The 24,875-nt window shown below is 36.6% G+C and overlaps 1 protein-coding gene across 3 annotated transcripts in view; it reads right to left on the bottom strand.

Moving 5' to 3' along the window:
• Positions 1-24,875, bottom strand: part of SYT14 (synaptotagmin 14) — a 96,595-nt gene continuing 71,720 nt past the window's right edge. For 2 of the 3 annotated variants that reach the window (XM_075412931.1, XM_075412929.1), the window contains 2 exons: positions 14,004-14,193; positions 1-9,702 (listed from right to left, as the gene is read on the bottom strand). In XM_075412931.1, the coding sequence (XP_075269046.1) occupies positions 9,389-9,702; positions 14,004-14,193 (504 nt within the window). In that variant the 3' untranslated portion in view covers positions 1-9,388. Of the gene's footprint in view, positions 9,703-10,838; positions 10,896-14,003; positions 14,194-24,875 lie in introns of all 3 variants that reach the window. The other variant, XM_075412930.1, reaches the window with a different exon arrangement.

Raw genomic sequence — 24,875 nt, 5'->3', positions numbered from 1 at the left:
CTTTATTTGCCAGTATACACATCATATTTGTCAGAACGTTATCACACTGGTTAATTTAAAATTCTCTAAGTAGAAGATTCAAGACATCAGCAAAGACTGTGAGGAACAGAAAGGGAATTGGGGAAACTTATGAGATTTGGAAACAGAGCCCTGTGTAAGGGCTACGATTAGTTAGCCTGCCAAAATTAAAGAAGTTTTTCTTCTCTTTAATGCAGACAGCAGTTCAAATGGTTGACCAAGCAGTACTCTCTTCTGAACAGTGAAGTCAATTACATTTACTTACAATCTAATGAATTCCAAAGGAAAGTGACAACAACTGGTTTTAAGTGATTTTTCCTTTTTTCAAATACTTTCCAGCAATTAAGTTCACATGCAAAAAGCTGATTCTACGTACAGAAAATACTTTGAAATAACCAAAGGATAACCCATTCCAGTCCTCAAATTGACAAAAATATATTTCACAGAGGTAATAAATACAAATAGTGAGAGCAAACAAAATACAAATCCACAACTGCAAAGCCTCAGATATACAAAATGACTATTTTTGATGCTGTGACAGATCCACGGTTTGAGAATATACTATAGCATGTTTTAATCAAACTAACATGGGATTAAAGTTACCTGTGCTGTACAGGTAAATATAACTAAAAACAGCTGGTGGCATTCTGCCTCTTCCCAAAATCAGAATAGTAATGGTATGCGTGTGCTGAAAGTCCAGCTTTTTTTACAAAAAGAGAACTGACAACATTAAATTAATCTCACACACTGGAAACCCTCAAGATTAATATACAGCAGCACAAAAATGATAAAAGCAGTTTTTTGCTAGGTCATAATAAAGAAAACAACAAATATCTGACAACACGTAACTGGAGATACTGTAAATACAATGTGACTCTTAATTATAAATCCCTCTGGGGATTTACAGCCTGACACCCGATATGCAAATCTGCACACTCATCGCCAGAACTCCTGTTCTCACCTGCTGTGGACCAAAATGCCATGAAACGTATGTCTTCATCTGGATTATAGTGACGGTTTCAAAGAAAGTCCTAAGACTTTAACAAGCTGCACAAACAGGTGCAAACAGTCATTTGCTCTAATTAGGTTACTGCCAAAATGTAAAAAAGAGACATTTTAGACAATATTTATTAATGCTTATTCAACTTAAAAACATAGCAGAAAAGAAAAGCTCGAGGAATTCTGAAAATAGGGGTGAATTCAATCACGGACATTAGTTAGGGGCTCCAAGGTTCTGCACAGAAATGAAAGTATGAAAACAAAATAAGCAAATTCAAGAAAGGAAATGAGCGCTAATGAGCACTGATATTTCACCTCTAAAAACTTGAGCAAAAATACCTTTTTTTAAAATGCATGTAATTAGGAGCATGGTTGATAACATGACTGTAATATACTCATTTTCTGCAATCTTTGACTGATATATAAAAATAATTCTCTGACTTCTGTGCCAAACGGGACTTGCAAATATAACCTATTCCCATTAAAACTGTGCTTGGTGTCTTAAATGTTTAAGGCTACACATGCACTGAAATTTAAGGAATTTCAAGTTGAAACAGTAGTTGAAAACTGTGTTGTGTTATATTATACACAAACTACACAATGAAGGGGCACTGGTGGGAAATGTACATACAATGCAGCATGACTCTGTTTCTGTAAGACCAGCATACACTAGACAGTTATATAATATCAGGACTTCAGACACAGAAAACCCAAATCTGTTCTCAAAGTTGCACACTTCAGATATAGGTATAAAATGGGTAAAACAAGCTAATTTGACTTGCTTCTATTTTTGCTTGTGATGGGATTTTGATTCAAATGCACAAAGGAATACAACTCAAACACTTTGCTACTGATACAATAATGCACAACCAGTCAGAAAAGAGGTATCTTGAATTCTCAGCTGTGAGTCACATTTACAGAAGCCTCTTTTATATTTGTTTAAAGAGATCCATTATATCATTTCTGTTTTTAAGTAATAGCAAGTCCAAGCGTTACTTGTCCAAACAATTAGAAACAGACTTGGTTCTTTGGTTAACACCACGTGACTTGCATCAGACACAGGAATCAACTACAAATAAACAGTCCTATGAGGAAGTTTCTTGGAAAGGGGGGCAAGAAAGGAAAGCGGAAAACTTAAAATTCAGAGAAATGCATTGTGTTAAACTGAACTGCCATTTGAAACCTCCTGTACTATAGGAATAATCAGGTTAAGACATCTCTTCAGTTGTAGTGACATTGCTTACACACCGTAACTTTAGTTTCTCTACGTATTAGTTTTATACAGAAGAAAAAAGGCACCGAGTGCATCGGTGGCATACAGGCAGTATAAAAGTATGCAAGAAAATGCTACATACTGTATATTTCATACACTTTTTAAAAATGCAGCGAATGTGTGCTATCTCTATGCAATATGCTGCTTCACAAACCCAATTCCTTATATCCCAATGAATGAATTAAAATGTGAAATGTGAAACACATTTTAATAATCTTGCTGATAACAGCACAATTCAGTATTTGTATTCACTAACATCAGTTATTAGCTTATAGTCACCAGAAAACAAGTTTGAAATTACTGAAGACCAAGGGAACTATAATCTATAACTATACTTTTGGGACAGAGCCAGCAGCCTTTACTCATGACAGATGTCCCACTAAGAATGGAGAGGAGGCTCAGTTTTACCACTGTTGTTCATGTTAATAGTGCCTTTCTCGGGAGTCATCCCGGAGAAGTAGATGGGACTGCTTATAGGGAAAGGTACTACACAACATGAAAGATGTGTGGTTAAACCAGGACCTGGGTAGAAGGCAGTGGGTTCAGGCCCTTAGTCATTATATTAGCACTTCAGATTGTGTAACAGTGATATAGCTTGCTCATAGAGCATTTAATTTTACATTGTTAAATCATCTTATATAAAAATAGGTAAGAAAGCTCTGTAAGAAAGTATATATACTATCTAAGGAGAAATCTCTCCTTTAAAAAAGCAAAGAAATGGAAAAATTGAATAAAAGGTTTCACTAATTACACTTTGTCATGAAAATCACATTAAAAACAGTTACTGTAAACGAAACAGTACTGAGCACTAATGAACCTTGTGGTTTACTGGAAAGGAGAGCAAACTAGCTGTACTGTAAGAAAAGATCATTGCTCTATCTCCTTTTTTTGTAAATGTTCCCTAATACATTCAACTGCTTAGAAATTTTCTTAAAACGTCATAAGAAGCCATTTGCAAAATTTACTATCAAAACTTACTCAAAGCCCTGCTCCTTGCTTGCGCTATGGACTAGAGACTACATCTCAAAGCTGTGATAATGCTTCTAGTTAATTATGTAAATTCATTCAAACTCGCGCTTTGGAAATGAACCAAAAGTTATAAAGCAATCCACTTCAGACCCCTGGCACACAGTGAGTGTCCATAGGATTTGCAAAAGACCACAAAAAAATTAACTTGATACAATGGGCAAGACTTCTGTCCTCAGATATAAGAGGAATAAGGATGACATTAATTACATCCCTGAATGTCCATGAGGTATTCCTTCAGTGGTACGGTATTACTGCTTCTGCTCTCCCGAACAGGGACCTCAGAGACAGGCAGCTTTTGGAGGCTTTATACCAGCTCTACCAGGAGATGCTTCCAACGAAGTGGATGAACTCTTCTTGCTACTAGGCTGGCCTTGCCACGTTCTGGGCATAGCTGTTTCCTGGTCTTCATTCCTACAGGAGCAATACTACCCACTTTCCTGAGCCCTGGCACATTCCTCTGCATAAGAACCTTATTTCTATATTATACCAGCATAAGCCTGCACAGCAAAACCTGATCCAGCATGTATCAGACCAATTTATTAATTCAGTCACACCATATTACATATGAACTAAGCTTGCTAGCATTAATATAATTGTGCCATATTCAGGTAGGCATAACATAAGCAGATACATTGGGTGCATAAGATGTCTGCAGTCTGCAGAAAGGAAGAAACCCTGCTTGAACTTAAGGAGGGGCAGTGAGAAGTTCTTAAGGCTAAACTAATCCATGTCACTGCAGGCCAGCTGGTACTCACTGTACTCACCCTAGGCAAGTGAACACTGTCTACCCTGCTTACATCTGTAAAACACACGAGGTCAGAAGCCATGGAGTGCCCACACAGACCTGTGCTGCTTTGAATGTATAAACTCCCATAGTTCATGTGACACGGTTCCTCTCAGTAGAGCCCTCCGACGGCTGCACAGCTCCAAGAGTGGAATTTGAGTAACTGTCGCTACCACTGTATGAAGCCGTCTCTTTTTTTAATGCGCTCGCTCTCAGACAACATCTCTTCAGCAGGCGCTGATTCACTGACAAGCAAATGCTCCTGTGACTTTCCCGTCAAAAACTACCATCAGAACAAAGTAGTCTGAAATCCAGCTGTGACGCACTGCAAAATGTGGCAGTTGAGTTAAACAGACCAAAATACAGAACATTCTTGATGGCTTGGTTTAACAATACGCTTTGCTGAAGTCTCCAGTTAAAATGATCAAGATGTTTGGGGATTGCTTTAACATCTATAATATTAAGTTTTAAAAACATTTCAGAAGCTGAGGAAAAGAAACAAAATAAGAGAGAAATGATTAAATAATAAGTTTGTGACAGTATCTGGGTATTTGCTTTTTTACTTCCATTCATAATTGAAATCATATTTGGTTGTACTGCAGGTGCCATGCTGTAGCACTGCTCTAACCCACTGATCCTACTGCCCTTCGCACTTTCAGGGTCAGGTCTACTCTTCTGTTGATGCCCATGGGCTCCTCTCATTAATATTAATGCCAAGTAGGCATGCACATCACTGGGAGAATGAAACGAATATTTAGCTTTTACTGAGAATTCAGCTTCAGGAGGAAGTCAGTCTGCCTTACAAGTGACAAGCCATAATTTTAAAGACTGCTTTAAACACGACAGCTTTTTTCCCTCTGGAAAAGCGATGAATAAGTAAAGGGCTCAATACAACTCTCAGGTAAATGAAAGGGCATTCTGCTGTTAGTTTCACATTGGAACTGCTCAGGCCGAAAGGCTTCCCCTAAAACTCCATTCTCTGATTTTACAACAGACTTTTTGTTAGAACTTGTATGTGCAAGAGTGATCTGTATTCAATTCTTACATTAAAATGTCTTCTTCAAAGAAAAAAATCTTCTGCTGCTGCTTCACCATATTAAAACTATTGGCTTGCATTGAATCTTAGGGCATTGGACAGGTCACAGAAATTTTGCACCAGTACCTCACTGTAAAGAGGTGCAGAGCGCCCTTGACTTCTAAGGTCCAATGACTGCCACAGACAGCTTCTCAGAGCACTGGGAAGTTTGCAGGAGCAAGTCATTAGGGAGAAGAGAGAATAAACCAGTAACACAAACACAAATTTTAGACAACAAAAAAAATTGCTGCAAAGGTGTGAAAAATGGGAAGGTACTGATGCTGGCACTGCATCTGCTGTGAGGAATGGTTGCAAAAATTTACAGGTGAAAATATCTCCTACAGTAAACGGCATAAAATCTGTTTTCAGCTCAGGTATGCTCTTCATAGATAAACAATGTTCAGCTCCAGTAAAAGCACATATACTTATTCCAAGGGCTCACCATATTTTGAAATCTACTTACTAATGAGGTTAGAGGATTTTAGTTGGATTTAGAAATTCTGTCCTGTTTTTCCAGTAGCAGAACTTAGACTTTGCCTAACTTCTGCTCTTGCCGTCAGAGCTCGTACTGTGGTTATAATGTGGCTGTCGTAAGTCCCGAGCATGTGGCAGCAGCACCACAGGGACCGAGCTTTGAATCTTACCAGCACCATCCTCCTTCCCCGTGCCGCCTGGCTGAACGGGGAGCAGAAGCATGGCTCTGCTGACTCCTTGCCTCCACCTGTGTAGGAGACAGAGATGTCCTGCAGATGCTGTACAACCTCTCCTCCTTCTGCACAGTGATTTCATGCTTGCCTGTACTGCCCTTCACAATCTTGCTGTTACCATAGAAAAGAACTAACCAGCTTTTCTCATATTTGCAATACTTTAAGAAGACCTGTGTGAAATGTTCTAAACATTAAACCAAACAGATCATGCGCAGAAAGGATGCAGTGTTTTCAAGAACAGAATTTGTAAGAATGTCACTGTTCTATAATTATTTAAGGCTACACTGTCAGGAAACAGATTCAGTTCAAGTATTGAAATCTCTACGCGGTATACTGGCATAGAGAAAGTAATTAATTCGATCAACTCTTCCAAGTACTTCCTGTACTTTTGAACAAAGGTAAACAGCACGAAGCTATGAAAAAAAAGCACAGACAACTCTACGGAGAACACAAACGCCTCTTTCTAATTTGTTTCTGATACTTTGTTCTTTGGAAATTCTGTTCCATGCTTAAGGCTCCACTGAATGCACAAAACCACACTGTATGTATAAGCCCTTATGCAGGGTTTAAAAAAACCCAGTATCTAAAGGCAGATTTCAAATACAAAAGTGCAGGTTTGCATAAAGCCATAAGAAAAACAAAATGACAAACAACTTGTAAGAACAGGATCTAGGAAAGAAACCCAACACGACAGCTATTGATACTGTAACTAATTCATCAACATCCCAGGGCGAATCCAATTATTGGTGTGACTGGTTTTGCATCGAAAATCCGTGTTCCACTGCCTCAAAATTAAACACTCATTTCCATTCTCTATATATTCAGCTCCCAGCCTTTGTACAGTGTCAGTCCAAGTAAGCCAAACCTCTTCCTGTGAAGCACCTACTGGACTCAGATACCTTGGGAAAAGTCACATGACCTAGAGCTTCCTCTTCCCTAATGTGCCCAACAGACTACCATAAATTGCTACTATGTCTAAATTAAGATTTCAGTGTCTTAGAAAGCTGAAGGGTTAGATGTAAAACCGAAGCAACGCAGCCTACAAACAGAAACCCAAGTCATGACACTTTAGTTCTATAAGAGGTTATTTGCTCCACCTTCCAACTGACTTCTTCATCTGCTCAATGGTGATGTAAAGTATATTCTCCACTGGAATTAATTTCCTCAGTTCTTGCTGTTAAATACTGTGCATTATTTTATAAAGCAAAACCTGTACCAAGAGACAACCATCCAGAGACAACTTTCAGCTTTAGGAAAGAGCATCCAAATATTCACAAACAGAATGAGTAAAACTACTTCCATGGTCACTGAAAATTTGCTTTTGATCAGCTTCCAAACCAATGCTTCTACTGTATGGAAAACTGAAAGGTTTGGGAAAATCTGAGCATCTGCCTTATGCATATAAAATTAATGTTGATTTTTTATTAAATTCTACACTCAACATTACATTTCACAAACTGAGCAACAAATAGGATGGAAAGAGACAACTTGTATTACTGCAAGACCACTCCTGTTTAAAGAAAGTTTTTGCATTATTTGTATTTAGTAAATAAAGCTTCTGTAAGTGAAGCAGCAGCGCAATACCAGAAAAAAAAAGGCCTGTAATAATGTTTTAATTTTTAAATCAGTAAAATCTGAAAGCCTGGCTCTGCAAATAAACCCCTGAAAAGGCACCAAATAAACCAAGAAATGGAATTACAATATCCTTTAAAAAGGACTTAATGAAATTGTTAAGTAGTGTGAGAATTTGAGAACCATGTGAAATATCTTTATTACAGCATACTCACTGTCTCCAGTCTTACTGTACTTGACTGTTTGTATACCCTAAAGCTATGATTGTTCAAAGGTATTATAAAGAAATTCGAGAGAAAAACATTTGTCCTAATGAGAACACTCTAGGCTACCACCAATTCTCTCAACAAAATCCAAAACTTCACTCTTCTACCCACCAAGTGCTACAACAGTCAGTGAGGTCTCATATTTGTAAGACAACACCATCACCTATAAGAAAAAAAATCACTTGCTTTCCATACAATAACAATTAAAAGTAAATGAAACTTACAATTACAGGCAAAAAGAATATTTGATTTGGGAAGCATTTTAAAAATGTTTACTTAATAATCCACAATTTCAGTAATATGAACTAGATTCAGCGGTCAGTAAATTAGTGTGATTCCAGTTAACGTATTTGGGACAAATAGGAATCTCAGAAGCACTTTCAGTGGAAGCCATGAGTATGTATCTGATGGCAAACTTTCCTCGGATACCGTGGCTTCTTAATTGTGTCGTTAGAAAGCTGTGTTTCCCAACCTGAACATAAGCAAAGCAAACTTCTATTTTGGGTGCGAACATTCATTCAATTACTGGCAAATCACTAGAAAAATAACTTACTGATGTTCTCTTCTTCAAGAAGAAAGCTAAAAACTCCTGGTCTATCTCTACTTCCAACAAACAGCATATGGTAATCTCTAAAACAGCTTAGAAGAGACTCAAATGGATACCAGTTTCAACTGCAGTCACAGTATTTTGCATTCATTCAGAGTAGTTCAACTGGTGCCGCTTCCTTCACAGTGTTTCAACCTAACTTACAGCTACTGGCATTTTAAAGAAATCTGTATCAATTTGTTTAACGAAAATATATTTTAGTTAAGTCGTGCTCTATGAGCTTCCTACATTGGAATACATGAATACAGGCAGTGCTTTCAACAGAAAGTTACATAGTTTTACAGTACAACCTGTCTAAGGAGATTTGGAAGGGACCAAACTTATGATCTGGTCTCTTTGGATTAGGCAGAAGTACAGGCAAGAGGGAAAAACCCAATTTATGCCATATATAGAGCTCGTTCCTGTCACAGATTGAAGAAACATTAGTTTGATGTCAAGGTTCACCTGATGCCCAAATGCTAGTATTTTTCAAACCAACTGCATATCAAAAAATGAAAACTTACTTGTACTAAGGTCCTGGAAAGAAACTCAGTGTAAAACAACAGCATATTCATATTTGCTATATTACTAAGTGTTCTTCTCTTCACTGGTGGGTTGGTGGGTTTTTTTGCTCTACAGATCATTAACTTTTTCTCAAAGTGCAAATTATTGACCTTTAATCTGAATGCAGGCAGGTCAGAAGCTACAGTATTAGAGCCATACAAAAAGTACACAAGGAGGAGCTTACAGTAGTTTGGAGAACCTTACATAAAATGTTTCTGAATTGAAAATCACAGAACAAACCCAAACAAATACAGCATCAGGGGGATGGGGAAGGGACCACTAACGTATCTGTGTACAGCAAGGCTTCTCTGACACCAAGGAAGTGTCTGATACTAACTGAAGATTATATATTAAATCCCGCCATTTTGCATGTTGTGCATTCTTTACGATGGAATGTTGACCTCAATTTTCATTTTTTACTTCCAGAACAAATCTGTTGATTGTGACCGGGGCTGACTATCTTCTTGAGAGACCAAACTCCCTTAAACTCCTTAAACTCCACTTTGTACCGTTCATTACGACTCTAGCAAAGTATGCCATCTACATACTTGCTGTCCTTTAGATTCTTTCATTTCAGTCCAGTGATTCAGCTCATCTTCTCCTGAGCTGTTGAGACCTAAGGAAATCCACCCTATCATCTCTTTGCGTTTCATGCTGCGCTTGTTATATACGGACAGTATGAGCGTCACATCTGAAAGCTGAAACAGTGCCACTTGGAAAACGAAGGTTTCTTTGTAGACTGGATTTGGCTGTCCTCGGCGGATTGAAGTTTTGCATTTGGACATCTCTTGCCCCATCGAGTTCAGCAGTGTTAACTTCACATATGTATCTACAAAATAAATCATATTTTGGAATGTCAGATATCTTAGAACAAAAGGTCTTGAGAATGAGCTATTTACAAGACACAAGGATATGGTGTATACCAGGCTGACTGAACACAGCTTAGTTCAGCCACATGGAAAGATGACAAGTAAGCAAAATATTACAAACACAGTAACAAATTAACTAGCTTCAGTACTATGTAAATAGGTTAAGTTGAAGGTATACCTCATAATCCTCTTCCCGTTGACCCCCCTTATTTGTTCTAAACAAACTTAAATTGCATTAACACTTAGCAAGCTCCAACTAGCCACAACACTGTAAAGCATACCACTGAATTTTCAGAGAATAAACAAAGTAGAATGAAGGCAACTAATGAAGAGAAAAAAAAATAACGTTCATATGCAGTGATGATATCAAAACAGCCAGAATGAAATGCTTAAGAATAATCTCTGCATGGATGTGGTTCTCACTTTAGGCTTTTCAATTTTCTTTATTTTGAAGACAAAAATGTAGCAAAGTGCATTCAAGGTGGATATTTATACAATACAAAAACCCTCTTAATTCCTAGATTCATGAAGGAATACATTTAATACATCTTTAAAGAAAAGTAAGTTTTTGCATAATTCAATATATTTTAAAATATAGCTTGTACAGTGCTCTTAGGAAATACATTTAAGAAGCTGATGTAAGTAAATGAGGTTAGCACACATTGTGTGGTAGTATTTGCATATAAACCTTTATTTTTAAAGCTCTATTTTCATTTGACTAGATGCACCAAGCCATGCTCCTACGGAAGGATGCGCATTTCATGAAGTTGTAACTGACTTTAAGATATATGAAACTGCATAAAACAATGTTTTTTCATTCTTTATTCCTGTCATTTTCATGTTAATGAATAATATTATTAAAAGATTTGAATTTATGTAAAAAGAAACATACTGAATATTTTCCCTTTGCAGGTACACTGAAATCCCAACATCCATAATCAGAGATAAATGCAACTTTTGCATTAGAGAGTGCCACAAATAATAAATATGTACTTTTATAAACCAATATGGTAGGCAGCCGTGGATAGCTTTACTGCTGGCGAGTTTACTTTTGCATGAAAAAGACAACATCCAATTAGTTTCTACAGGAACTCACCTCGGATTATATAAACCTGTCCACCTATCAAGTGTTTTAGACAACAGAACAGTCCGTCTGACAACAGGGGGTGGAAAGCAGTAAAAGAAATAATGACCAGATGTCAATAGTTGGGTGAGAGAGGATCAAAGGTTAAAGTTTCAGAGGAAACACTATTCACTGGAGTGGAAGAACACAAAACCTTAGCAGCATAGATCAGAAAAAGGATTGAACGAAAGGACTGTTGGGTAAAATTTAATGAAATGAAAATTTTGTGCAGTTTTTGTGTAATCTCTAACAAAAATTACACCGCTTACATAACAGGTTATCTTCGCACTAATAGCTACTGGGTTCTAAAGCACACTCAACATAGAAAGAATCATGCAAACGATAAGGTTCTAGAAGACTAGGTAAAAATCACTGTATCCTTTTTATCAAACCTTATGCTTTTTCATGCAAATTCCAGCATATTACGAGAAACTGCACACAGTATTATACTTCATATATTAAAAGCAATAAAATGAAAAATCACTGAAATGAAAACTAAGCAGGTTTTGCCCTTAGCTTCTACAGTTACAGACATTTGATTGTAATACTTTAGTTCCAGAGTAGTGATGGACTTGGGCATGAGAATGACTGATCTAAACTCTGTAATAGATGGTTACACCTGAAATTCAACTATGGGTCTCTATTTAAAATGTAAAGATCTCACTTGTTAAAATCCATGTGTTATGGATTTAATGTGTGTTTGCATGCATACACACACATGCATTTAATATGCAAAAGCTCATACCCCGTTTCAACAAAATTTTAAAGGATACCAAAAAGCTTCTTGATCTCAGACAAAATATTAACTGTCACACAGAGAAACGAAGACACATTCTAACATCAGCTGTTATTGTCTACAAGATTTGACCTATTTGCCTGTAGTCAGTTGCTAAATGGGTTACTATATAACTTATAAATATGAAGCAGAGGGGTATATACTACCAAGAAGTAGTAATATAGGACTCAGTCCATATTTGCTGCAGAAGCATTTCACAAAAAATGCATAGGCTCATAGCCCCCAGACTACAGAAAGGATCGCATGTGGGAAAGAATAATTGCTTCCCTTTCTATCACAGCTTCTCAACACCTGAATGAGAACTGACCTGTGTATGTTCTTTGCAGCACTTCTCAGGTCTTTGGACCACTGCTAATCCAAACAACAAATCTGATCAGAGCATTTCATCACCAACCCTACGGACCTTAGTTTTCATTCTGTGGAAATGATGGCACAGAGAGTGGCTGGTACGTGTCCACAATGCTCGTGACAGGGAGTTAGGAAATGGAAGTGCTATGCACCTGGGTGCAGGAGTTTAAGTGAAGGTGCTATCACTGCCAGTGGCAAAGGGAAGGGGATGGCACAAAACAGCCCACAGGAGAAATTCAGATACCACAATATTCTGTGCATGGTCTTACCAGACCCAGAAAGTGCCTAAATTTCCAGCTTTCTAGAAACAACAGAACTCCAAATCCACATTTGCCTAAACAGAACCAGACTATTACTATCAAGAACATCAAAACTTTCCCCTGTCCTTCACAGGGGATGACAAAAGGTAACACACAAGGATCTCCCCTCCAAGAAGGTTAGACAGAACATGGTATTATAAGGCTATGTGCCATGTTGTATGCTGCTTTCTTGCAATCTGAAACAGATTTTTGACCCCAGTGATACACAAAGCTTTCACCTAGACAGCATGGACCCACTGAGCACATTTTGGGAATTAATATACCAGGGAATGAACATATCTGTCTTCAAAACAAGTACTGAACCCCCATCTAACATGCATATTCTAAATATTAAGAAAAACTTGGCTTCATCTAGAAATTCCAGAAAGATAAGCATAAGCCACCTACTGTTTGTTTGCTTTAAGGGAACACATGGTCCCTTCTCTCCAGGTCTTCTCTCCCATTCATTCCCTCCCCCACCCCAGCGTCCTCAGGCATTCCTGGCTTCCCACATCTATTTCTATGCTTTGCCTCCAAATAGACGACTCCAGGGCAGCTACCTAATTATATAAAAGTATTAGAGAGTCTTCTTTTGCCTTCTTCCTCTGACCAGGTTAACCAAGTCTGGCTCCATCAGTGTGAAAAGTATAGAGAAAGCAAAGCAGAATAAGGTTGAGCCAAATGTAATTAACGAATGGAATAAAACATGGTTCAAGAAAGAAAGAGGAGAGCATCAGTCTCAAGTTGTTTGGCTTACTTTCTAAACTCTGAAGACAAAGTGAGATGTGCAAACCACTTATAAAATGTTGGCAGCCTGCTACATAATCTATCAGTGTCAGATAATCTGCTAGTGCCATACAAATCCAGGGATTAGGAAGCAGAAAGAGGGGCTAAAACCTGAGCCTCCAGAAAAAATCAAGACGATCAGGTAGGTATGTCTGGCTATAACTTAGGTACATCAGACTCATCATTTAAAAAACAATAAAAAATATTTTTTTTAAAAGTTTGTTACTGAACTTTCTCAAGCTATACCATAGAATTAGAGACAGTAAAAACATTCTGTGTGTGTGACATTCCATCTGGCTCCAATTTAAAAGAATATAAAGTTCACAGATATTTCAGACAAATGTATTTTTGAACAAATGCTTGAACACATAGTTCAAGTCCTTTCTGAAGATGAACATTCCTTCTGCACAGTACACATGCCAAAGGTCTCAATGTGTTTCTCCGTTGTCTTCACTGACATTCCCAAGCTATATATATTGCTACCACAGATACACAGGCACATAAGCAATTAAAGACTATGGTATCAACCCCCCTAGGAACAGCAATGACTGTTCAGAGTGTTTGTATTAATATTATCTGGCATGTACTTTCTCTTTAAACACGAACTTTTTATTCTTGGCCTATGATGTGAGGCATTAGTAATTTAGCAATTAATCATTATGATAAAGGTAATTTATTAGTCAGTCATCATGAAAAATTAAAACAGTCTTGTCAACTCACAATTAATATTTTGAATTTTAGATTTTTGCTATTTCCCAACTGACTAGAAATATAAAACATGAAACAGATTAGTTGATGATTGCTCTATTTCATTTTGATTGGGTAAGACTAAATGATAGGATTGAAGTCCTTGCTACTGAGAGCCCCACCAGTACAGAAGCATTACGATCAAAAAAGATTTTCACTCACTGGGTGGTCTGTTCGCTGCCAAGTTTTTGAAGTGGCTGCCTTTTATCACTTCTGCTGATAATCTTCCAGTTGTAGCGTTATAAAGGAGGCCGATGAGGATTTCTGGAGCTGAGCCATGTACCAGAGACTGACAAGAGGAGGTACTTTCACTGCAGGACACTTCTGACATGCTCATTTGAGAGTCACAACCCTATAAAACACATAAAAAGTTCTATGCATTTTATGCAACGATGTTACTGGGAACTCCATATTTAGAATAATGCATAGAAAATTAGGAAAGCAACATACTGACAATAACAGAAATTCCATTCAATCACTGTATAAGAAATGTAACTCCTTGATACATACTCAGTTCCCAGATGTTAGAGGTAACAAAGACTAAAGTGGTCTGGAATTAAAATAATTCTTGTGTTTCTGTTGCTTCATAATTCAGGAGAAATAACAGCAGAAGATGAAGAGCAGCCTTTACGGTCCCTATTTATTTCAACTGCTAAGAAAAGACCTGTAACATAATTTGTCAGCATCCTGGAGAACATTCAACCTTGGATCTTTTACTTTCCAAAAATGGAAAACACTAGTGGAACTCTGAAGATAATAAAACACAGGAAATTCTTATTCACCTTTTGTAAAGGTTATTCTCTAGACTGACAATTTACAAGTAGCAAAATAACAGAACACGTGCAAGTACAAAAATGCACTCTGTCTAGAATAAATTAGCTTACAAGGAATTTAATTGATCCAGGGACACAGAATTGCAATAGACCCTTTGTCTTGGGTCTTAGAATGCCGTCCTAAGGCGCAGCAGGTGATGCTTTAATTTCCACCCCACAAGCTTCCAAAAATTCGGATCTCTTATGCATTCTCACCACGTCATATCTTTGATGGGAGCTTCTAATATTAACTTTTATCATTTTAACCCCTCATTACTGGCCTTAAAAAAAGAAAACAAAAATAATTCTTTATGCTGCCATGCTAATCATGCCATAGTTGTTTCATTTCTTACTTTCATGCACTAGCACATAGAGTTATATCACTGAAAAGAAGAAACTGGACGCAATCTAGCCAATGGCACAGCAATTTGCTTGGTGGCCAAGAAGAGACTTTTGAATTATCAATACATCGCTTTATGATTCTCTCAGATAAAACGTAAATTGGATCCACAGATTTTTTCAACTATGGCTTGACTCATTTGGGAATCTGGCAGCACTCTTACGGAGTCAGGATGATTTTGTGAAGCTGACTCTTCCAGATTCCAAATGTCGCTATCATTTCCAGCAACAGCTGATATGGGCAAGAGATCAGTCCTAAAACCTAAATAGCTCAAATCCTCATCAAGATAAAAGTTAAGCAAGTAACTTCATCTGACAGATAAAACTCAAATACATTACAGAATCTCAAATTATAGAGGTGATAGCTACAAGAAGAAATTATGAACCTACACCTACAATAATAACTTTTGTATTGACATTTTAACTAGTCCTTTTTAAAGAAGATTTCCACGAAGTCTGACAGAAGCTTCAAGCAGCAATCCAGTCCTCACTAATAAAAATTCACTGTTGATAGCAAATATACTCTTACTACTAAAGGACCTCAACAAAATTCTCTGATTTCCATCCTCTAAGCTGCAAATTTTGAATTTTAAATCTTTGGTTATTTCTCCAAAAGTTCTTTATTCAATTCCAAGAATAAAATTCAAATGAGTTGCAAATTGTAAATTGCTGAAAATGAATTACAAGTGTACATTTATTCTCCGGTTCTTGGCACTTGTAAATGAGAAAACTTTTGATTCCTAACTTAAACAGTACAATACAAAATGGAAAGTTTAAAAGAAAGATGGCTTGATTCAGCAGGCACATTATATACTGCACACCTGAAAGCCTCAGCCTATCAAAACTACTAGGTAATACTTAAGTTTTCTGGTCTTTTAAAATTGTAACACATTATCCCTATAGTGCTTATTCATCTTATTATTTTATTGGTCCAGGAATTTAACCACAGTCAACCTGACACTGTTCAAAGCTTAGGCCTCAAATTTGATCGTGATCATGCTGCAAGTCCACAAAAAAGACATAACACAAAGCGAGCAGCTGGGTAACAGTCCCCCTCAAACGCTCAAAGGGCTTTGACATCTGTACTGAGAGAAGCTGATGATAGAACTTCTTCCTATTTGTGACTTATTTGTGCAGTTTACTGATGTTCTAATAAGGACTCAGTCTGAATCAGTTTATGACAGTTTAACTGATTACAATGGGTATCAGAATAATGTTTAGAATGCTAGAAATAGTAAATAAGTGATGACTGAGTGGGAATGAGTCCTGAAGTACTTTGAAAGGGAAGACAAGTGGCTTCTGTGTGATATAATAGAGAAGGGGGAAAATGACTGAAAAACGAAACAAGTGTGATATTACAAAGTTACATAAGGATTGGCTAGAAATATCATTCCTTTACAACAGAATCCTGAGTGGATGTGAGAAGGACAAGAGTGCATTTGCCAAGGCCAGAGAAAAGGATGTCACGAGCTGAACGGTGGGAAGAGAAGACCTAGGTGATGTTTCAGATCTGTAAGTGGATGAAAATGCAACCAAGTGCCTGTACCTTAGAACTGTTGCACAGAAAGAATTGGTAGGTATAGCCTTGATGAAAATCTGGAGAGAAGGTCTAACATAAATGTTTTGCTACAATATTTTCTAAAACAAAATATTTTGACTTCTGAGACAGGTAGCAGGTTTGAAACAAACAAAAGTATGTTGTTTAATCCTTAGTCTATAATAAACTTAGTAAGTTTCTTCCTACAAAACGTTGTGGTGACACAAGTTTAAAGACATTCAAATGAAACAACTAAATTCACCGAAGAAACAATCTAAACAATATTTTGTTTTCCATTTCATGTAAAAAAAAAAGATTCAAACCCATTTTGTTTCAAGCTGACCCAAAGGTATTTTTAAAAAGACCCTGCTTTTCAGTTATGATCTGGAAAATCCTAATATAAAAGAAAGTGAGATCTTCAGAAGAAAAAAGAAACAATGAGGTGTGAAGCACATTAGAAGACAGACTGATGTTACTAGGTAAAAACAGGGATAAAGGACAAGAAACATATAATTTCTGTGTCTATGATAAGGGATAAGGGGGCACGTAGGTAAAAGACATGAGAAAAAGAGGCAGGTGAAGTTGTATTTTGTCAGTTTTCTTCTGAAAGAAAACAGAAAGATCCTACCAGGAAGAGAAGAAGAAACAGGAATCAGGGAAGGTAAAGACACAGCTGAGATCAACAGAGCTCAGATCAACAACTGAAGAAAGACTTTCCATTGCAGGACAGAGTTAAAATCAGGGATACTGAGTATTATTAGATGCCTTCTTGAAAGCATTTTCTCCAGCACAGAGTTTATTGTTCACATTGTGGAAATCCATTCATCGTTTTAAGTAGGTATTCTGTGATAATCACGTCTGGTGGTGCAGACATTATGCAGTTTAGAAGTTTCTGTTTACATAGTCAAAATTCAGGAAGAGTGCTAACAAACTCACCAAGAAAAAAGCAAGACAAGAAGTTACATTTTTACCTGCTCAAAATATAAGCTTCATGATCACGTGCCAAATTGTGAAATATTAACACTGAAATTGCTAATTGGTATAACATGAATATAAACTTAGTTACAACGAAGCTTTCATCTCATTACAACATTACAGTGCTACCAGATGCTTTTCACCTCCATACAAATCTGCATTCAATCTATCTGTAGACCACTTTGATACTGTAGTTTCACTGTGGGAAACGTAATATTTAGACCAAAAGTTACTATTTGTTTGAAGTAATCTGTGTCAAGTTTATTTTTATAACTGTTCCCTCTCTTCCTCTATAAACTCTGTGTATATTTTAATATGCAGGGGAAAAACAGGACTAAGGTTCCATAATAGAAAAAGCCTTTCAAGGTCAGTGAAGCACCAGCACAACCTAGTAAGAACTGTTGTAAAATCTTAACTGCAGGTACTTAAGAACTTAGATTAACTGTCAAGGTATTGATAATCTGGCCACAGTGCAAGGAGCTGTCTCTTGAGGCTGTCTCCAGGATATTAACGCTAAATCTCTAACCTACTTTTTGTCAATTTAGCCATAACAAATGTATGTTATTAACAGTAAAAACAAGCAAAACAATTTAGGTAAAGTCTATTCCAAATATTTGGTTCAAAGGTCTGTCTTACTGCAGTAAATTACAAATTTTCAGCTTTTCAATTTTATAACAGAGCTTTGCGCAAAGGACCTAAACCTTTCCCATATACACCACAGGACAGTACTTTATTACAAAGTTAGGTGGATTTTACTTGATCAACACTTACAAGAATCACTGCTTTTCACTGGATTATAAGAGTAATATGTTATATTCTACAAAAATTTAATTACTAATTTTCCAAACTATTGTCCTTGATGTCTATGAATATATTATCTAGGGAAGAAACATAACTTTTTATTAAATACATAATAAAAACATTCCCATTATGTGGTATTTCTATTTCACATGTTCCTATTGTACAAACGTCAGCAATCAAGAGAAGAACACTTTTTTTCCTAGTGCAAAGGGAAATGAACACATATAAAGCCATGATGTCAGACCCGAACCACTAAGAAGCATTTTCAGTAATCTTTTTCTCTGCTGACAACATAGAGAATCCTCTATTTGCAACAATGATAATATATGTGAAATGTATTTATTTGTCTTCCTTCACTATAATTCCATGGAAACAAGATATTTGTTACTTACATATTCATCTCCTACTGTTATTTTTCTATACCCTGAAGTTGTTCTTATAAATTCTGCTCTTCAGCCAACTGGAGTTAATCACAGAGAATAAGGTGGCCATGCTCTGAGGGGAGTTTTCCTCACTGCACAGGTTAAAATCATGCCTCTGTCAGCTTATGAAACAAGAACATCTGATTCTCTTGGCTTTTCAAAATATACACAGGAAAGATGAAACCTCGCTGACAATCCTTCAGCAACAAAAATCTGATTCACAGCATGTTACTTGTCAAAATGTCTCTCTCAAATTTTAAATGTTAATGTTATACCACTAATCTCTTAGAAAACTTTTTTGCATATTACTTTCTTTATTTCAATATCAATACAACTGAGAGGTTAGGGAAGGAAATTTGAATCCTTGTAGACAAAAGAGGGAACTGAATCCAGATCTCCAACATTTTAGACGAAAGTATTCTTCTCTCTCGGTCATCAGCCCACTGTTGAACCCTGAAGTGACTGTTCCATTTTGAGGCAAAAGCTTGCTGAGGTGATGAGAGCACTCAGGCACCAGACAGGCTCCAGACCAGCTCTCAGCCTGGAGCCCACCCCCTGCTTCTGCTCTGAGAGCCAGAGGGGAGGAGGAAAGCGAACCTAGAAGCTCCACATCCCTCATTAGTGGCTTAAGCACTAGGCACTTTATAAAACATGTTTCACCGCTAACAAACTTTTGAAAAAGTATCAAGATCATTCCTGGGAAAGAGAACTTAAACCACCTGAAGAATTCAGTCCTGAAAACAGAGGCATATAAAGTAATTAGGAATGTCAAAGAATGGAGTTTTATAATTTTGAATTCTGGCATCTAAATCCCACTTATGTGCTATACTGGCCACTTTGATACTTGTGTGGAGATGTCTGCCTCAGCTCCTCATCACTTCTGCTTCCCCTAACTCACGGAAGAACTGTGAGGACTGATATACTTGAAAACAGGAAGTAATCAAAAATATGATACTCATAACAAAATACTTCCTTAAACGAAGCAATTGATACTCTTTCCATATACTAATACCTGCAGGAAGCATCAACTTTTTGTTTCTAAAGGTAGAACTCAAGTGTTATATGATGCTCAAGACCATAGTAAATGTTTGAAATAATATGATTATTATTATTAATAATACTAAAATTTAGCAAAGATGTTGCAAAATAAGAATTGAATGAAGATCTGTTTTTTTTTTTTTCTTTTTTTCAAAAGGTTTCTTTCTGTACCGTATACCATTGTCATTTTGAGGCTTTGGTGATTTAAAAAAATACATGATTTTAAATGGTTGTCAGTCTGCATGTTCTAGGGTTTTTTGGGGGTGTGGTGATTTTTTTGTTTGTCTGTTCCGTTTTTTTTTTAAAGAAATCCAATACTTTCAAAATTGTACAAAGCTACCTATCTTTACAACATGTTAGGGAGAAAATTTCAATTCCTATTGTAGCTGGCTGTCCAGTATGGTACAATTAAAAGAACATATAGTTATCAGTATTTTGCTTTAAACTAATCACCTGAACTTGCAAACATCGAAACATACAGTTTTAGGCATCTAACAAAGACTGAAGTTTAGGATAGCATCATTATTTATGACAGGTAATTATTTGGGTTTTTTGCTTAATAGCTTACTTGAAGCACGTTCCAATTAAGTACAATGTGCATTTCTATTCATGTACTTAGCACTTTACAGTATTAATATCTAAATCAACTTAAATCACAAACATGAAAGTAAATATTCTAATAATATTTCCATTACGTAATTTGATTTTAGGAAACAAAGCATATTTATTTTTGGTAGAATCGCATGCTTTAAAAATTACTAGGATCTACTTTTCACAAATTCCAATTTAAATATCTTTACCAAATAAATACATTCACCATTAACGGTATTCTTCACATCAAATACGGAATTGTTTTGATTATTAAACTACTATTCATGTAATTGAAAATCAGATTGTCTGAAGTGATAAAATTTACATTTCTCGTAAAAGCTTCTGTTCTACTTTGCCTTTTACTCTCAAGAGAAAAAAAAACTTCTGGAAGCAGAATTTTACAAAACACATCATTTTCTCACAGATGAAACACTGGAAAATGGAGATCAAATGAAAAATTTTAATTTGTTCATTCACTACAGCCAAGAGACTAAATTCTTAAAAATTCTATGCACAGCTTTAATTTATCATAGATACTATAATGTACAGAGCTATAAAGCCTCCTTAGATACATGATGATACTACATAAATTTTTATTTAAATTTAAAATTAATTAATTTTGATAAAAATTAAAACCTCTGTGGGTTTTCTAGTAAGAAAAATACAGCATTATCAAAATAAGGTTTGTTTTCAAACTTCAGGATACTATAATTTAGTCATAAAATGAAAATGACAAAATAAACTTTATATATTCTTAATAATGGCAAAACAACATTCCACTTTTCTGAAAGACTGAACAAGTTCACCATGAGATTTCTGTGCTGCTTTTCACATTTCATGAGAATTTGCTATTAGTATTTTGTGTCTAAAGGTTGTTAACATGATCAGCTCTGCAGAACAAAACACTAATTCTCTACAGAAAGGGAAACATTTTTAGTTTTCTGTAACTTTTATTTGTCTGTATTTAAATTACACCTTTGGCTTCCTTGCCACATTACAAAAGGTCACCTAGCTGTTTCACAGACTTAATGGGCCTGAAATTTGCACAGCAAACCTGAGCATCAGTGGAGGCGACCGGAAATGAATGTACAATGGAATTTACAGCATTTACACTGCAACAGCCTACCAGGTTTTTATCCAGCCATAGGCAAGGGGAGGAAAAGAGGCAAGAGGCCTTTTATTATTGAAACTGTTACCTGAGACAAGATATATAGCATAAAGAAACATCCGAGTACTAAAAGCTGTTAGATGTTTGTGCTAGCAATTTAGTTAAGAACATCTGACACAAAATGCAGACATTTTACCTGTCCTCCTGATGAAGCTACACTAACAGCTCCTACTCAGAGTCACTCACACCTCCCCTCTCTGTACTCCCTGTCAAACTTGCAAGAACATGGAGATGTTACTGGGGGACAGCTTCCAAGACCACAGACTTCTTTAAATGACAGTGGTCTGTCCAGACAGAGTTACTCTCTATGTTCACTGGGGAGACCAATGGCAAATATTTCATTTTTCTCTTTTCTCTCTTGATTATACTCTTTCAAATCAGGAAAAGAGAAACAGACTCAGTGATCAAACAGTAAGCATAAATTATGAGTAGTCAATCTATGGACTAGTATTTGATTGCATAAACATTCAAGCAATTATTTTTCACAATGAACAAATCCATTACATTATAGGTATGTTTATAAAGCATTTATCAGTTCAAAATTATTTGCTCTCATTTAATCTGCTAGTGGTACCCCTTTTGATTTGTTCAGGTCATGATCTAAGGATCAACAGGTGTTTGCAGTTGGAAGGGATCTGCTTCAGTTCTTAGAGCTATGATCCACACCACAAAGAAGGGCAAGAGGTGGAGATAAACTGGATGCTTCTGGGGCCAGTTGACAGCTTATTAAGCCCAACAGAAAGACAGGAACTGTGAAAGATGCAGCTCACAGTCAGACAATATGAGGGCCAAGCCTGACAAGAGGCTAACACACCAAGACTAAAAAGATCCCTTGCTAAAGGCACCCTATGAACAGAAATGTTTATCTGATATCAAATACAGGCTGCTTGAATATACAAAAGAAGTGATTACCTGGAGATCCTCAAGTCTGAAAGGAAGAACACTTAGATCATACCGCAAAGCCCAGAAGAATAATCACCCAGCAAATACAGCAAAAACTAAAATGAAAAGTTACACAAATGTGTAAGTTATAAATTTGCAGACTAGGTAACTCCATCTGTGCAATGTCTGATCAGGGTTTCCCCAATGGAAATAAACGGGAGGAAAACAGCGCACATGCTTTTGCTGAAAGGTACTCAAACCTGCAAACAGAACTGTTTCTGTGTTTTTCCTTTTCCTTGTTTCCTTGAAAGACAGTAACAAAAGCGAGCAGATGTTTGTATGTACACGCAAACCAGAAAGAATTCAAATTATAAGAAAATAAAATAGTTGGGAAACCTAGTATCTCTAAGGGAAACAGAAACTTCACTTGGATTCAAAAGTTAAAGAATGTATCTCCACTGAAAGAATTACTTGAGGAAGATTTGAGCAGCAGCTTGTAGTCTTCAAAAGTGGAAACTTCATGGTAGTTACAACCTTGATAATCCTTACTTGTAACTCCTACAAAGCCACTTCTGGGAAATTTACAGTATGTTTTTTACAGTATGATTATCTTCCTCACTGCTCTGTGAAACTGCAGTCCAGGTTGGGAGATCACATTATGCCACAGAATGATAGTCTGAGAAGCTCAGAGATACCTGATGAAATTCTCATTTTTCTAGCTTTTTGTATTAATGAGCTTTTTTTTTCTTTTCCTTTTTTAAAGATGATCAAAACTAGACACACAATTCTAGACAACACGGTTGTCACTGATAGACTGGCTTTCTGAGGAAATAAGAGTATTGCTCAAGAGGGTTACTTTGATTTCATCTAGAACAATCATTCACAGCCTGTCATTTGACCGAGGGCATTTTAGAGACTGAAAAGCATCATCCTACACTCAAAATAGTAATACTGTGTCTGAACATAGTTTCCATTATTTGCTGACCCAAATATCAAAGATTGTGGGGATCAAACTGAGTAACTTTTTTCAAGCAACTCACTGATTAAAGGCAAAAGATCCCAGTTTTTAACTGTTAACTCAGTGTGCAGATATTAAGATAGAGAGACAACAATCTTTATTCTGGCTATGTGACCAACTGAGGATTTTAACAAATAGATGAAATTCTTTACATTGCTCACTTCAAAGAAATCTCTCAGTATCCTACATCCAGGGTTGTGGTAATAGATTTAGTTACCAAAGCACAAACTTGCCTCCCATCTAGGTATCAGCAAGGTAGCTGAAAGTTCATGATAAATACAAGTTCTGGTTTTGCTAATGTGTTGAAGAAAGCCCTGGTGTTATGCTGGCATTTTTTTTTAAACTTCTAAAAATTTGAAGACCAGGTGGACTATTTTAACACTGCCATGGCGGTGGCATGTACATTCAGAATGCCGTGACTGTCCACACTGGTCAGCATAGCTCAGAAATGGTATATAAGTATCACTTTGATAACATTTTTCATTAGCTCTGTTATGCATGACTGTCAGCAATAACTGGGATTAAATTATTATTCTTGTATCTTACACAGAAGTCCAGCAATAAAGACTACAAATGCAAATTAGAAGTGTGGTGGATGTACAAGATTAAACTAAGGACTCTCAGAACCTCATGAGATGTCAGAAGCTTGTTTCCAAAGAAATAGGGTTTTTCTTTTGGAAAAGCTTTATACTCTTTAAATTACTGACAGAGCAGGAATGACAACCCTAGCTAGCCTAGACATGGCAGAGTGACCAACCCTGAATTGTTGCTTTGTGGAAAACTTCCTGAACTGATCTTGGACTTGATTTTCAATGGACAAATAGCAGCAATATGGCCCAGGCCTACAAAGGTATAAGGCAGAGCATCCTAATGAGAAAGATCCTTCTCTTGATCACAGTGGAGACAGCAAATAACTCTTCAAAGGACTGAAGTACTGAATTTAGTTACAGAGTTTAAAACAACTTGCAAGGCCTATTGCCTCTTACTCTGCATTCACGCAAATAACTGAATATGAATTTCTGTACAGGTTGAGAAAACATGCTAGCATTTCTGGATAGCTCACTTGAGAGGCTGGTTCAATCTGTGACAGAAATAACTGTACCACCCTCCATGACAGTAATGAATTACCAAAAAAAATCGGTGTATGTTGAAACTGGTCAACCACTTTGCTCCTGAGATGACAGAACGGATGTAGTCACCTGAGACGAGCTGTGATTGTAAAAAAAAAAAATTCTTGAAAACTATCGAAAACTGTTCTACACATTACCAAGGTTATTCTATATAGGACTGAAACAGTCTCCTTGTCTCAATGCCTAGTCTGGTGATTCTTGGATGAATAGACTAATTACATACCAAAACTTGCCATGAATTATGAGACATATTTACGTAAG

The sequence above is a fragment of the Opisthocomus hoazin genome, chromosome 2 (genome assembly GCF_030867145.1).
Source record: "Opisthocomus hoazin isolate bOpiHoa1 chromosome 2, bOpiHoa1.hap1, whole genome shotgun sequence".
Taxonomy (NCBI): Eukaryota; Metazoa; Chordata; class Aves; order Opisthocomiformes; family Opisthocomidae; genus Opisthocomus; species Opisthocomus hoazin.
This window is presented reverse-complemented; position numbering and strand designations above follow the sequence as displayed.